Here is a 15,615-nt window from a genome sequence, read left to right on the forward strand (position 1 = left end):
CCCCTGCCAAAAAAAAAGTAAAAAGGACCGGGGGTGTACTCAGTGGTAAAGAACCTAAGTTCCATCACCAGTACTGGAAAAAACAAAAACAAAAAACAAATCTGTTCAGAACTAAGGCCCTAGGTTTGATTCCCCAATGCTGCAAACAAAAACAAACTAACTCTGTTTCAACTAGTTGGTTAAACTTTTTCTCTTATTCTTGATCTTAAGGGAAAATTTTGTTCTTTCAAAAATACAAACATAGAGCTGGGCATGATAGTGTGCACCTGTAGTCCCAGCTCCTCAGGAAGCTACGGCAGGAGGATTGCTTGCAGCCAGGACCTCAAAGGCAGCTTGGGCAAAACAGCAAGACCCCATATCTTAAAAAATAATAAATAAGTAAATACATACACATCCACACACATCACTGGGAATAGATATAACTTAGTGTTAGAGTACTTGCCTAGGAAGCATGAGGCCCTGGATTTAATTCCTAGTACCAAAAATAATAGTAATACATACACACACACACACAAAATACATGATATATATACCCACAAACTAAAAGTAACTTATAATCTCTTAAAATAGAACAAATAAACTTGTCTACTAAAGGATATGGGCTTCAGCAGAATGACTTTATGCCTTAAGACAGAATTTGTTAATAAGACCAATTGAGGGCTGGGGCTATAGCTCAGTGGTAGAGCGCCTGCCTTGCACATGTGAGGCACTGGGTTCGATTCTCAGCGCCACATAAAAATGAATAAATAAAATATATATTAAAAAAAAAAAAAAAAAGACCAACGGTGGTGCTATTTCAGGAGTGGAAGGAGAGTTGCTCCCCATGCAGTGGAGAGCAATGGCAAGGAGTGAAGGTCGGAAACAAGTGAAAAAGGTGGGCAGCAGCTCCAAGAAAACAGAAGCGCACTGACACAGCAGCTGTCCTGTACTTTCCTACCCTGCTCCCCAGAATCGTACTCCAGTGAGATCCAATCAGAAGGAAGCTGAGTTGCTAAAACGTGAGGAATCGTCCAAGTCTAAAAAGTCTACAATCTACTCAAACCAAGAGGTGGGAGTATGTTCTGTTTCTACCTAATTTAGGCAAGGTCTGAGGAGATGAAGCCTAGCGTAACTCCCACCATCTGGATTTACCTGCTCTACCTCACAATCCAAGCCATAAACAATTAAAAGGGTGGCTGAAGAACTCAGCTGTCTCCTAGACCCTGCGACTTGGGTGCAGCATGCCACCCCAAGCGCGACACCTCACAGGGGGTTCTGCTTGCTACTGGAAAAGTCAAAGCCAGTGAACTCTGAGCCTTTGTTATAGCTTTACAAGACACCCTTCTACTTACTCAAGTGTTCACACCTACCTGACGCTCTGTAGAGTCTGCAGTCGCTTCCGATTTCTTTCCAGTTCTAATTTTCTCTTTTCAATTTTGGCTTCTAAATTAGCTTCATCGGAGGCCACATTATTGAGCAGGTCTTTAGTCTTCTGAACCTGCGCCTACATTTAACAGGAAATAATGAGACCATGCGGACTCTTTGAAGATGGCAACTTCTCAGTTCTTCAGACCCAGCAAATCACACTGAACAAACAAAAGCACAGACAACCCAGGCACTCCCCCAAGCAATGTTGCACCTCACCACCTAGTTCCAGGAAGAATCATGCACAGATCCAGAAAAAAATTTTTATTTCAGCAGTACTGGGGATTGAACTAGGGGTGCTCAACCACTGAGCTGCATTTCCAGTCCCCCTCCCCCATTTTTTAATTATTCATTTTGAGACAGGGTTCCTGCTTAAGCTGCTCAGGCTGACCTCAAACTTGTGATCCTCTTGCCCCAGGCTCCCAACAGCTGGGATTATAGGTGTGTGCCACTGTGCACGGTAAAAAATATTATTTTCATGAAAAGCAGGCATTTCTGCCCAGGGAAATAAATGAAGATGACGAGAAATGTCTTAATGGTGTACCTGTCCAGCTTGCCTGGCTAGAACTGAGTGCCTATGCTTGCACTGTGGGCTTGCCTTCCAAGTAAGTCTCCATGTGACAGTGTCTCACAAAAGTTTCCTGACAGTTTACCTACAGGCCTCTGAAAAGCTATGGAGTTCACCTGAGAAGCCCAGATATTCTTCATGATTCTCAGAGATTTAAGTGCGTTTTTGGAAGCAACCACAGTTACTGTCAATGAATTTATGGTTTAACTTTCATTAACCACTTGGTCTAACTTCATTAACCACTTCTAAGATGCTTTCTTCAAAAAAAAAAAAAAATCACTAATGATTCATGAACTGCAAATACTTTAAAAACCCAAGTAGAAATGTGAGTCTGCTCCAGTCAGAGGAAAGGTAGGTCCCTCCTGAACAACTCAGCCAGTATCAACTGCTCTCTGAATCAGTTAGACTAAAGCCTAGTGAATTTATCTGACCTCAGAACTGAAAATTATTAAAGGTATCTGGTTCCTCAAATATGAAAGACAGACATCTGTAAACACAAACAATTTTTCTGTTTTCTGAAATAACTGGTCTTTACTTCATATCCCCTTTTAAGTATCCACATTGTTGTTTTGGTTTTATTTTTAGAATTATAAAACATAACAGGTATTTTCCAACAATGAAAGGAGATCATAAGACATGATCCAGGGGCTGGGGCTGTGGCTCAGTGGTAGATTGCTCGCCTAGCATGCATGAGGCACTGGGTTCGATCCTCAGCACCACATAAAAATAAAAAAATAAAGATACTGTGTCCACCTAAAATAAATAAATAAATAAATATATTTTTTAAAAAGACACGATCCGGGTTGGGGTTGTGGCTCAAGCGGTAGCGCGCTCGCCTGGCATGCGTGTGGCCCGGATTCGATCCTCAGCACCACATACAAACAAAGATGTTGTGTCCACCGAGAACTAAAAAAAATAAATATTAAAAATTCTCTCTCTTAAAAAAAAAAAAAGACATGATCCAGCTAATTTTTTAACATATGAGAACTAAAGGCACATTCATGCCATATTCACTTGATTCAGTCAGAGTGTTGCCAAGCATGAGGATGAATTAGTATTTTTTTAAATTTAGAAAGTCACAAACTCACAGAAAAGCTGGAGTATAATAATAGTAGCATTTTTTTCTACCCAGGGGAGAGTGGTGCTGCCCTGAAGTCCCAGTACTTCTATAGACAGGGACTTCCTCCTCTACAAGCATAATGCCATCAGCACATCATATGTAAGCAAAGGCCCATTTAGTCTCCCCTCTCATCCAGAGGATCCCCCCCACCCATCCCCTGCAGGCAGCAGCCCCATGGCACACAGGTGTCACTTCTCTGGGGCCTCCTCAATCTGGAGGGTTCCTCAGCTCTGTCTTTGATTGCCTCATTTTTGAGGAGGACAGGCCAGCTCATTTATGAAATGCCCCCCGGTCTGTCTGAACAGATTTTGATCACGCATCCTGAGCAGGGATACTGCAGAAAGGGCTGCCTGCTGTCAGGCCCCACAGTTTTGATTTGTTTCACTGCGGTGATGTTTGCTTTGGTCATTTGATTGAGGGGTGATGCCAGGCTTCTAAGAAGGTACTCTTCTAATTAGTAAGTATTTTGTTAGGAGATACTTTGAACATTTATTTCTTAAATATAAGAACCCATGGTTTTCTATTTCATTCAATTGCACTGTAAAATCAATTACTATAATATATTTACTTAGATGCTTACACTAACTCTGGTTTGGCCAGCAAAAAAGCCAATCAAGCTGGCCCTGTGGCCCTTTAACAGATCCCTGTACTTCTTCGAACACTTCCTTATTTTGACACAACAAGCTTGTACTTCTCTGGACCCAGCTCTGGAATTAATCACTTTCCCAGAGAGCCCTGTCTCCCTTCAGTGGATAATGGCACAAAGAAGCCAAGATGCAGATGCTGGTTGTACTCAGAGCTCAGAAATGTGTGAGTGTGGGTGTGCTCATGTGCATAATGACATATCTACATATATGCATACATTCCCCTACATGTATATCAACTTATTCCTATATTTATTAATACATATACCAAATATCATGCCTTTAAACAATACTTCCAATTTCGGGGTTCATTCTAAATTTCTCTTCCCACATTTATAACTCTCTTCTCCAATGGTGAGGAATTCTGCTCTGTTATTCTTTTTTTTTTTTTAAGTATTTTTTTAGTTGTCAATGGACTATTTTATTTATTGATATGTGGTGATGAGAATTGAACCTAGTGTCTCGCTTGCATGCTAGGCAAGCACTTTGCTACTGAGCCACAATCCAAGCCCTGCTCTGTTATTCTTAATATATTGACTGATCTGGTTGATCTGGTTGAAAACCAACCTCCCAACCCTACTGCCACACCTTCTCACTCAAGAAGGCTTAGACTCCCTTCTCTGGGCTGCACAGGGTGGTTACTGTTTAATGATAAGAGTTATTAAAAAGAAAACCTGACTTTTAGAATTTTGTACAACTTACAACCAAGTCTGATTTTATGCCTATTCCTAATTTAAATATGGCTCCTTGCCTGTGTTTATTGAATAAAAGGAATCATTAACGATGGCTGAATACCTATTGTGCACCAAAGACGAAGCTTAATGTGTACTGCTGTAATTTATGCTCCATATAGTTGGTACAGTTGTGTTCCACATTCTACACATGAAAAAATTGTGGACATAAAAGTTAATTCACAGTTGGATGCAAACCCAAGCACTCTGAGCCCAGAGTTCCCCTGATCATGTGTCTTCCAACTGGATGCTCTAGATGATAGGAGCAAATAATAGTTGATGGTGGGTGAGCAGTAAAAGACAGTGATCATTCTATTTACTACAGTGCTGTTTAGTATTAAGAGAACCTGGAAAAGGGCTGAGGTGTAGCTCAATGGTAGAGTGGTAGCATGTGCATGGCCTTGGGTCCCATCCCAGTTCAATAAGAGAAGGGGAGGGCAGGAGAGGGAAAAACTGGGAAATTATTTAAATGCCCAGTGGTAAGAAATTGATTAAATAAAATAAAGCCTTATTTACCAAAACTATTGAAGAATTTAAAATTGCTAAATTATTAAAATGAATGAATTTTTTATTGTTTTAAATATTTTTTTAGTTGTTAATGGACCTTTGTTTTATTTAAATTTATATGATGCTGAGGATAAAACCCAGTGCCTCATACCTGTTGGGCAAGTGCTCCACCACTGAGGTGGAGTGCCCTTGTAAGAGAGACCTGGAATGCTCCCTCATCCTTGGCCAGATGAGGACATAGCAAGGAAATACCATCTGAGGAACCACTGAGGAACCACCCAGCCCCCATAAAACTGATGAATTTATTTTTGGGGGGTGGGGGTATCAGGGATTGAACTCAGGGGCATTCGACCACTGAGCCACATCCCTAGCCCATTTTGTATTTTATTAGAGACAGGGTATCACTGAGTTGCTTAGCGACTTGCTTTTACTGAGGCTGGCTTTGAACTCATGATCCTCCTGCCTCAGCCTCCCGAGCAGCTAGGATTACAGGTGTGTGCCACTATGCCTGGCCAAAATTGATGAATTTTAAAACATGTTTTTCAGTTGCAGATGGACATAATACCTTTATTTATCTATCTATCTATCTATTTATTTTTATGTGGGGCTGAGGATCCAACCCAGTGCTTCACATGTGCCAGGCAGTGCTCTCTCACTGAGCTACAACACCAGCCTAAACTGATGAATTTTTATTAAGAGAAGAAATTATTCTTATGCATATGAGGAGAAAAACAATAGCAGTCAGTAACCTAAGGCTCCTAGAATACCCTCTAAATCCCTTTGAAATACCCATCACTAGGTGTAGTTTGTTCTATCTTATGCAGGTATAAAATACATATTTTTGAGTCCCAGGCATAAAAAACTTATATAAAACCAAACTAATCTTACCAAAATCTCTTTTATTGCAATTCTCATTACTTTTTCAGTTTCATTTATTTCCAGGGGTCTGGCAATGGCTTCTGTTCTCAGTTCCTAAGAGAAACAATAAACTCATTTACATAGATTTTCAAAAAAGGAGTATTCAAAACCAGTGTTCCTAGATCCACATCTGGCTTATGGACTAATTCTCAAAAGTTTCATTACAGGACTGGGGACACAGCTTGATGATGGAGCACGTGGTTAGCGCATATAAGGCTCTGGGTACAATCCCCAGCACCAAAAGAAAAAAAGTCTCATTATAATGTGGATCTTTGATATAAAAAGACCTCTGCCCATGACCTATAAATGTCCTCTGATGCCAACTTTGTCTCTCCCCAGATCTCAAGATTCTCCTTTTCAGTTCAAGGCCCAACATGCCCTTAGCTCTGTGTGCAAACCTGAACTTAGCATCTGTTACCTTTTCTCCCAAATTTACTTCATGACTTACATTCTGTTCAAACTAAGCACAACATAACTTGCTGTCTGAATCCCTGCTATAAACTTTTTTATGATTAAGTCTTTCTAAGTTGCCTATTACCGACAAATGCAGATGAGAATGGTCACCTTGACCCTGCCGCTAGTCAAGGGGGCCTTGTGGCTATCATATCAGTACTGGGAACTTTGGAACCATAGGATTTTAATGTGGATGTAGTTATTAACCAGGTTAGAGACTGAATGTTTGTCTCATTCCTGAGGATCCTGTTGAAACTCTAACCCAAAGGGTAATAGTATAAGAAAGTGAGATCTTTAGTATGAGTTAGATCATGAGGGTGATACCCTCGTGAAGGAATTAGTGCCCTTGTAAGAGAGACCTGGAATGCTCCCTCATCCTTGGCCAGATGAGGACATAGCAAGGAAATACCATCTATAAGGAAGGGGCCCTTACCAGACACCAAATATACCAGCACTTAGACCTAGGACCTCCTAGTCTCCAGAACTGTGAGAAATAAATTTCTATTGTTTTCAAACCACTGAGTCCATCGTATTTTGTTGTAGTAGCCCAAATGGATTAAGATGCAGCTCCTAGAGCTCCTATCACACTCTACCTTGCACTTCTGTTACTCTTGTACATCTCATCTCCCCCACTGGTGGGAAGCAGTGAGGGAGGGCAGGGATCATGGCTATGGCTTCCTTAAGAAGGCAGAGCTTGATGCTGTGCCTGTGGCTGGCACTGGCTCTCAATGTAAGTTTACTGAGTGTGTATATACATTGTGGGGTGGTGGCAATTGGGAATTGACCACTGAGCTACCTCCCCATCCCTTTTTACTTTTTGAGACATGGTCTCAGTAAGTTGCCCAGGCTGGCCTCGAACTTGTGATCTTTCTGCCTCAGTCTCCCAAATAACTGCGCTTACAGGCGTGCACCATTGTGCTGGCTTATATACTACATTAGAGAAGTACTATATTCAGAGCTCATGGTTTCCTTGGGAACAGTTCAGTCACTGATTATTTATTATTCCCGAAAGATCAGTGCTGAAAGAGTGTCCGGTGGATGCTGGTGAAATCTTACAATGATGCCATAGTTCCCCTGGTGCTCAGCAGGTCACCAGCTCTGTCTCTGGGTCTCAGGAAGGTGTACAGACACACAGGCACTATTGGGCTATACACAGAAAACCTGGGATTGACTCCCCAGTTACCAGAAATGGCTGTCAGATGTTAGTGGCAGTTTTGTTATGCCTACCACTTCACCTGGTAGCAACACTAGGTTGGCACATGAAGAGCCAGGATGGTAATGTGACATCCAAGTCCTCACCCCTGATATCTACTTCCAGTTTGTTCCTGGGTTACAGTGAAAAGCAGGGGGACAAATACCTTTACACTGTAGCAGAAATGCCAGAACACAGGCAAGACAGTAAGAGAGGTGTTGAGGCTGGCATACCTAATAGAAAGCGAGGGAATGAAATTCATTTACTGTAAAAACACTAGACTGGACATGTATGCTTCAAATGCCATCAATCGTTACAGGTAAGGATTCAACAGTACTTCGTTTCTTCTTGAACCAGTACTTCTCCAATTCTGCTGCTTGTTGGAATAGCCTGGATAACTTTAAACCCTGATCTGGTTCTTAGCCTCTGATACGCCAACTCACTGGTATGAGGACAACCTGGACATAGGGTGAGTCTAAGGTTCAGTAAAGTTTAGCAACCACATTATTTACAACAGACAAGTGCATGCCTGTTCGTTGGTTGGCACCAGTTGAAATAAAGGATTGTAAATAAGTTTAAAAAGTAACATTGATTCCAACTGCTTAGGAGTGACTGCCTGGATCACTGGTCCTAAACTTTGCTGTGTGTTTTACCTGGAAGACTTGAAACTCAATGCCTAGGTCACATTTCATAACAGAGACATCAGAATAAAAGCTTGCTTCAGGAGTTTGTAAAGATTCTTCAAGTGAGGCCACAGAAGCAACGTTTAGGATCCATAGGCTGAGAACAGCATTGCTGAGAATTCTGAGGTTGAGTTCATGGGGAAAAGAACACCATGATCAGCAAGGTTAGGCACAGGTTCAAGGACAATCTCAGCCACATGCCAATATTTGCCACTCCTGAATTAGAAGTTCAAAGTATTAAAACCAGTAGATCTCTGACCAGTAGAAGAGGAGGACCTAACATTTTACATGACTTTCCACATATTACCTCATTTAATCACAGGTAAAGTTTAATACAATAAGAACCACCAAAAAGCAAGAAGCATAATTGAAAAAGAAAACCTGGAAGAAAAAAATCTGCATTCTTTCTCGAACAATGCTTACCCTCAATTCAACCTCCTTGCCCAGCAAGTCATATAGTGATGCTCCTTTGGAGGTGATTTCAGAAGCAAGCTGCCTGGCTGCTTTCAAATCTGCAATCTGGAAGGTAAATATCAGAAGCATGAATTTCAGTTTTTAACAGGCATCCACAACCAGTTGCTTATTATCAACTGCTACCTTTAGAGAGGATATGTTTTTAGCAGTCCCACAATTACGTGCTATAGGACAGCACTCCCAGGACATCTGCTTAGGAAACACTGACCTAAGTACAAATAAGACCAATTTCAGAATATCTGGTGTCTCCAAAAACCAAATTTCAAGCCAATCTAAATCCAGAGATACAGAAAGAAGAAACCTGACATGCTTCCAGTTTTGAATAGGTCACAATGGGTCCAGCAACAGCAGTAGGGTGACCAAATGAAGGGGCAACCTAAGGGACACCTGCCCTACTGCAGCATCTTCAAGGCCTATATTCAACCTACCCTGTCTCCTCATTCTCTGCCTCTGACTTTCCCCCATAGGGTGCTGTGAGGCTCAGGTGTGGTAGCATCCTCTAACTACTCACAACAGTTTTCAACTCCCACAAGCATGGGGGCTACTGCCAGGAAGACAATGCCAGTGACTATGATGCCAATTTAGCAACCAGTCTTCTTTCTTAGGGTATGTGTGTGCTCCCCTCTTTCTTGAGTGTGTTATATTTCCCAAAGATCCAAACATAAACATCTACCTGCTAGGTCATTCTCCCTCTCTCCAAAACAAAGAATCCCCAACTGCTCTTTTATTTCCAACACACTAGCAAGAGCCTGGGGACATGGTCTGTTCCAGCTCCAGCTGCTTTTCCTACTTGACTGGCAAAAAGTTTCTAACTTGCTTTGCAGGATTCTCCTCACCTTCCCCACCTCTTGACAGTGATACTGGCACTCCTTCTAACCCCATGACTTTAATTCTACCTATGTGCTCCTAACCCCAGCTCCAGCCTCACACGCCAACTACCTGCTCAGCATCTCTACCTGGACAACCAAGGCACATCATAAATATAACATGTCCAGAACCAAACTCATCTTCCCCACCACACCTCTGCCCTTTCAGACTCTTCTTTACTTCAGCTAATGGCAACTTAATCCTTCCAGATGCTCGGACCAAAAACTTCAGAGCTGAATGTCTAATACTGTAACTGTTAGCCACATATGGCCACTTTCACATTTAAATGACTTAATAATAAAGTACAATTTAGAGCTCATCTCCTCAGCTGTGCTAGCCACTTTGGCCAGTGGCTTCTGCAGAAACACAGCACAGATGCAAACCATCAGCAGAGCAGGTCTGACAGTTTTGTGCCACTTTGGGATCTTCCTAGTGTCATCTCACCTACCTCAATCCATAGTCAGTCCCATAAAATCTACCTTCAAAATATGTCTGCACCTGTAGCTACTTCTCTTTACCAGGGGCCTGGCTCCTGGTTAAAAAACAATGTGCGAAAAACTAATAATAAATAAAAGTAGAAAGCAAACAAACAAATTAAAAACACATGATTTTTCAGGCCTGACCATGATAATTAGAAGGCTTTCCCTGGCAGGCCTCACAGAGGAGAGCTGTCCTGATCCCCGATGAGGGGCATAGCTGATGCACTGGTCTCTGAAGGGCACAGCAGGCAGGACCCAGGCCCCTGGCCAGTCATGCTCTAGTCTGTGTTCCTAGCCTGGCTGCCTTTACTCTAGTCTCCTCATCTGAGCCTTGGGCCGAAGCTCTTCAGGTGCCTCTCCTGGAGCGTGGGGCTCAAAAACACCTTCCCCACCTTGGCAGTATCTAGTACTTTTCCACTTTTGGTCCTCCCTTCACCCCACTTCAGGGTCCATAAAACTGCCAGAGTCTTTTGTTGGGGGTTCTGGCTCTTAACTGGCAGATGCATCATTCTATGGGGGAAAATGAAACAGACAGTTATCCCTTCCTATGGCTTTAGAGTCTTGCTCAGACCACGGCAATCAATGATTAACTTCCATGCTCGACTCTCACTTCAGTCTGGTGGCAATGCAGCAGGCAGAGGGATCCTTTGCATAGAAAATTCAAGCTTAAACATCTCTGCTCAAAATCCCATTTTCCAGCCCAAGTAAAAAAATTAAAGGTTTTATTTCCTGGACCAGAGGGCCTCCCGTCCTGGCTCTCACCACAGAGATCCCTTGCTCTTTTCAAACACACAAAGCACACTGTTATCTCAGGACACACGTCCCCACCCCCATTTGCATGGCTGTTCCTTCCTTCCCTCAGATCTCTGAAGCCACCCAACCCATGAGGCCTTCCTGGTCACTCTAGGAAAAATACCTTCCCCAGCACTCTCCATCCTGATCCTGCTTTGTTATTCTCCATGGTGGTCACTTTTAACATTGGGGTTCATAGTCTGACTCCCTCAACTAAGCAACAGGACAGAGGACTCTATCCTCTTTGTTCACACCTATATCCCTAGCACTTGAATGGTTCCTATTAAATATGAGGCTTTCAGTAAAGAATTGCATTAATTCACTGTGACTTTCCTTTTATCAGAATGCTGATGAGCACAAAACTGGCCAACTGCCCTTGGTCAAGCAGTAAGGAACGTGGTGGTGCTCTGAGTGCCACGCACATCCTACTCCCGAGTCCAAGAAATAAGCACTCCTTTAATCCTTACCTTGGAGCCGAGATCAAACTTGAATTTGCTGACATCTTCCTCTCCTATTTTTGAACTCTCCATCCCTTTGGTCTTCATAGCATTATAAAGGACAGATGTGACCTTCAGCAGTTCTTTCACTGCATATCCATCAGCCTGGTAAAGCTTCTTAGTATTGAGTTTTATATGTGCTTTCGTGGCCTGTTTTAAAAAAATATATATATTAAGGCCCTTTCTAAATAATCCTATATAATCTAACCCAAATCCTATGCAGGTAATTTGAAAATGCCTCTGCTGAGAATTGGGAGACAACCTAATAGTATTATGAGTAAACATCTAAGTGACTCATGCATTGTGATCTGGTATATACATTGATACAATCTTGATGGAGAGCAATTTAGTAAGATACCAAAATTACACATGGACATATCTTTTGGCCCAGCAGTTTCATTACTAAGAACTTACTCTAGGGATATACGTAGACACCAAATGATATGCATAGGCTATTCTTCACAGCATTGCTTCAAAGAGTGAAAGTTGGAAGCAACTAAATACCTGTCTACATAAATTACATCAATAATGGTGTATCCATGGGGGGGGGGCACTCAAGTGTAAGAGAATGAGGAAATTCTGTATGGGTCTGGAAAGTTCTATAAAACATACTATTAAGTAAAGACAGCAGAATACTACACAGGGGAATACAGCATACTACCATATGTGTAAAAGGAAGGAAAATAATAACACATAACATTTACTTGAAGAAACAAACTCTGGAAGAAATTTAAAATAGTGGTTACAGGGAATGTGACTGGAACCATGCTGACAGGGTAAAAAGTCAGTGTATTCTATGTAATTTCATGATTTTTAGCAATTTTAAACCATGAAATACATTATCTACTCAAAAATAAACTGGGCTGAGAGTGCAGCTCAGTGGTAGACCATGTGCTTAGCATGCAGCAGGCCCTGGATTTGATCCCCAGTATCAAACTAATTAAATTTAAAAATAAAATAAGCAAAAATCTTAAATAATTAAAAAACAAAAAGCTTCACTGTGAATTGGCTCCACAGAACCCTGGCAATAGAATGGTTTTAGAAAGTAAACTCAATTTGAAAGCAAATCTAACTAAAATTTATCCCTAATTTATTTAATTCCACAAAATAACTGTGAACTAACCATGAACTGGGCAATGGCCTTAATGAAGAAAACTCGGTCTTGTTCAGTCTCAACATCAGAAGGGATGTCAGTCTGGGGCTCATACCTATGACAGAGAATAAACAAATAGGTCCAACAGAAGCCCTCAAGAGAAAGTGGGCAACTGAAAGGACAGTGGCTCTCCAAGTCTTCAGATAAGGTCATATGGTTAAGAAAAACTTCAAAAGCAACACAAAATACCTAAAGGGCAAACTCCCACCTAACAACACATTTAATTGATTTAAAAATTAAACACGGGGCTCAGCTTACAAAATCAAATCTATGTCAAATCTCAATGTTTGGTGAAAATAATCAGAACTGTAACTTTGGCTAACAGCCCTTGATACTGACCATAGATACTAGGACTAAACAGTTCACCTCGAGAAGGAGCAGAGTCGTTGAAGTTACTTTCACTGAGTTACTGATAATTCACCAGGGCCAGCAGACTGCAGCCCTCAACCTGTTTTTTTTAGCTTGCAAGCTAAGGATGTGTTTTACATTTTAAAGACAAAAAAGTATATTATCTATACACAGGGAATAGATATGTGTAAATATATATAAATATATATATCCTACACATAAGAGAGCTTATGTAACATGTATTTATTATCTGGCCTTTAGACAAAAGGTCTCTAACAAGAATCATCTCAGATTTTTTGACACAAAAAGAAACCTAAGATACTCCTAATCCAGTACATCCCAAGTACGCAGGGAGGTCCATGACATTCTGTGGTGAAGGGATGAAGAGGAGCTTACATAAATGCCTGAGAAACATTCCCTTCCTGGGGTGTTCTTTGAATTCAGCCAATTCTCAACAGGTCACAAATTCAAATTGTACTAAACTCTTTTGCATCACAACAGTACCTGGTTTCCAGTTGGCTAATTAATAAAATCTAGCCTTCATCCTTAGATTTCAAGTGTAGTCCTAACCTTTTCACAAGCCAGAGCAGCACTTCAGACACAAGCCCAAAGTTGGGTGTGCGGAAATTTTCCATAGAAATGTGTCGTGGGTATCCCAGGGCTCTCATCATCTCTGTGAAATCTGTCCAAGAAAAAACATAATTCAGTCAGTTCTTCACCAAATGGCAACTGCTTATTACCTTAGATATTATCTCTGCTTTCCCTTCTTACTCTCAATCTACTAACAGCTTTAGGGGCTATTTAGCAATTCTTAAGAGGGAAGGAAAAAAGGAGATAAAATTGAAAATACCTAATCTGTTACCAGAAAAACATCTACTCAAGTCCAATGGGAGAAGATGCTATATAGGAAAATGGGCTTTAGGGATTAGCTGTGGCTTTAATTTTTCTCTGATTATCTCTTTACCATTCAAAATAAGAAATACTTGGCCTTATAAAATTTAACAGGGAAAGAATATTTTAAAATGTAAACAGCAGTTATGGGGGGTAGGGTAACTTCATGTTTCTGAGTTGTCTTTTTGTGTGTGAATATACAGGATCTTAATAACACAAATTTTAAAGATTAATTAATTTCCTTGTATTCAGAAAAATGTTAAAGAGAGCAGTTCAATACTAGAGCAATATTTAGATTATCAAACAGATTAAGAAATAGTATTGCTAACACTTGTTGTTATTCCTAGATTGGGAATGCCTCAGGAAAAGCCATAGTACTTGCAACAGATCAAGATTTGGTGTGCCAAGACCAATTTTCCATGTGCTTCCTGACTATGTAATATTTGTCCTCATTCCTCCTGAAGAGGGATGTTCCAAATGTCCCAATGACATTCACAAATAACCTACCTACCTGGGTATTGAGAGTCAGGTCGGCTTCTACCAGATAGTGGAAGACAAGGTTTGAGCACAGGGAAAAGAAGTCACTTTGTGACTCTTTTTTTGAAAATCTGAATAGACAGAAAATAAAGCAGCAGCTTTCTCATCACAGGCATTGCCGAAATACTTCTTCTTGCTAAGGACTACTAGTAGTGGTCGAATTCTGTTAATTTTGCATTTTTCTTGTCAAATGGAGACTAACTTGAGACTGTTACCATACACTGCATGATTGCAGAACATTCAGAATTTTATTCTGAATCCCTCTTTTACACTTTCCCCAGCACAACCCTATTCAATGTCCCCTAGTAAAGTGGTGGCTCCACCAAAAAGTACACAGTAGGAGACACCTGTCTTTACAATGTAGTCACCAAAGACTCTCTCTCATTCCAGAAGATATGATCCCACAATGCTAAGAGGTGCGTCAATGAAATGCGATTAGTCTTCCTGTAAATGTACACCAAAGAAAGAGAATTTCATAACAGAAAAGAGTATTCTCTAATGCTGAAATTACAGGCACCAGCAATTTGATGAGAAAAAGAGTCCAGAGACTGCAGGTTGACAATCACCTAGTACTCCTCTGCAGGTGAGGCCAGTTAGCTTAACGGCTTCTGATTCAGAGAATGACTGTGTATAAAAGACAAAGAGGCTGGGATTGTGGCTCAGTGGTAGAGCGCTTGCCCCGCACTTGTGAGGCCCTGGGTATGATCCTCAGCACCACATAAAAAATAAATAAAAAATAAAGATATTGTGTCCACCTACATCTAAAAAAAAAAAAAAATCAAAAAAACGAGATTGCCGAGTCACACAGTCCTAGGTCTTAATCCTCTGTTGCAACCAGTTCTAGCTGTGTGACCTAAAGCAAGCTACTTTACCTCTCTATGCTTCAAAATATTTCATCTACCAAACTACATCACCGATAAAGTGAGGACTAGAGCAAGTCAGTGAATGAAAACTCCTGGTGAATAACAGGCGCCCCTCAAGGGGTAGGGACCCACTCCGCGCTCCACCCCTGCCCCAGGCTGCCCCGCCCTGCCCTTCTGGCAAAGGCGTAGAGTCTCTTCTCGCCAGCCCTTTCAGAAGGACGCGGGCTTTGGAGTTCCCACACACTGGATCCCATCCCCGCGCGACCTGCTACCACCTGTCACTCTTCCCAGCTACCGGCCTTCTCCGTGCCGCCTTCCTCATCTCTAAACGAGGGACACAGAACTGTCCAGAGGGCTAAGAAAATCATGCATATACACTGAAAAGTACCAGGCAGAACCTGAAAACTCAAAAAGTGCCAGCCGCATTAGCCCATCCTCCAGCCCTCTCCTGCGGTTGCCGCGTCTCCCCGCACAGCGCCGAGTGGACCCGACTC

General features: G+C 41.6%; 1 protein-coding gene across 8 annotated transcripts in view; it reads right to left on the reverse strand.

Annotated features, from left to right (window-relative positions):
- Cluap1 (clusterin associated protein 1) overlaps window positions 1–15,615 on the reverse strand; it is a 29,481-nt gene that overhangs the window by 12,631 nt on the left and 1,235 nt on the right. For 2 of the 8 annotated variants that reach the window (XM_048789261.1, XM_048789267.1), the window contains exons 2-8: window positions 15,520–15,615; window positions 13,401–13,512; window positions 12,453–12,537; window positions 11,300–11,479; window positions 8,644–8,739; window positions 5,863–5,946; window positions 1,350–1,483 (exon numbers count right to left, since the gene is read on the reverse strand). In XM_048789261.1, coding sequence (XP_048645218.1) covers window positions 1,350–1,483; window positions 5,863–5,946; window positions 8,644–8,739; window positions 11,300–11,479; window positions 12,453–12,537; window positions 13,401–13,512; window positions 15,520–15,547 — 719 coding nt within the window. In that variant the 5' untranslated portion in view covers window positions 15,548–15,615. Of the gene's footprint in view, window positions 1–1,349; window positions 1,484–5,862; window positions 5,947–8,643; window positions 8,740–11,299; window positions 11,480–12,452; window positions 12,538–13,400; window positions 13,513–14,232; window positions 14,330–14,824; window positions 15,444–15,509 lie in introns of those variants that run through there. The other 6 variants (XM_048789262.1, XM_048789268.1, XM_048789263.1 and 3 more) reach the window with 5 other exon arrangements.

This window comes from Marmota marmota, unplaced genomic scaffold (assembly GCF_001458135.2).
Source record: "Marmota marmota marmota unplaced genomic scaffold, marMar, whole genome shotgun sequence".
NCBI lineage: Eukaryota > Metazoa > Chordata > Mammalia > Rodentia > Sciuridae > Marmota > Marmota marmota.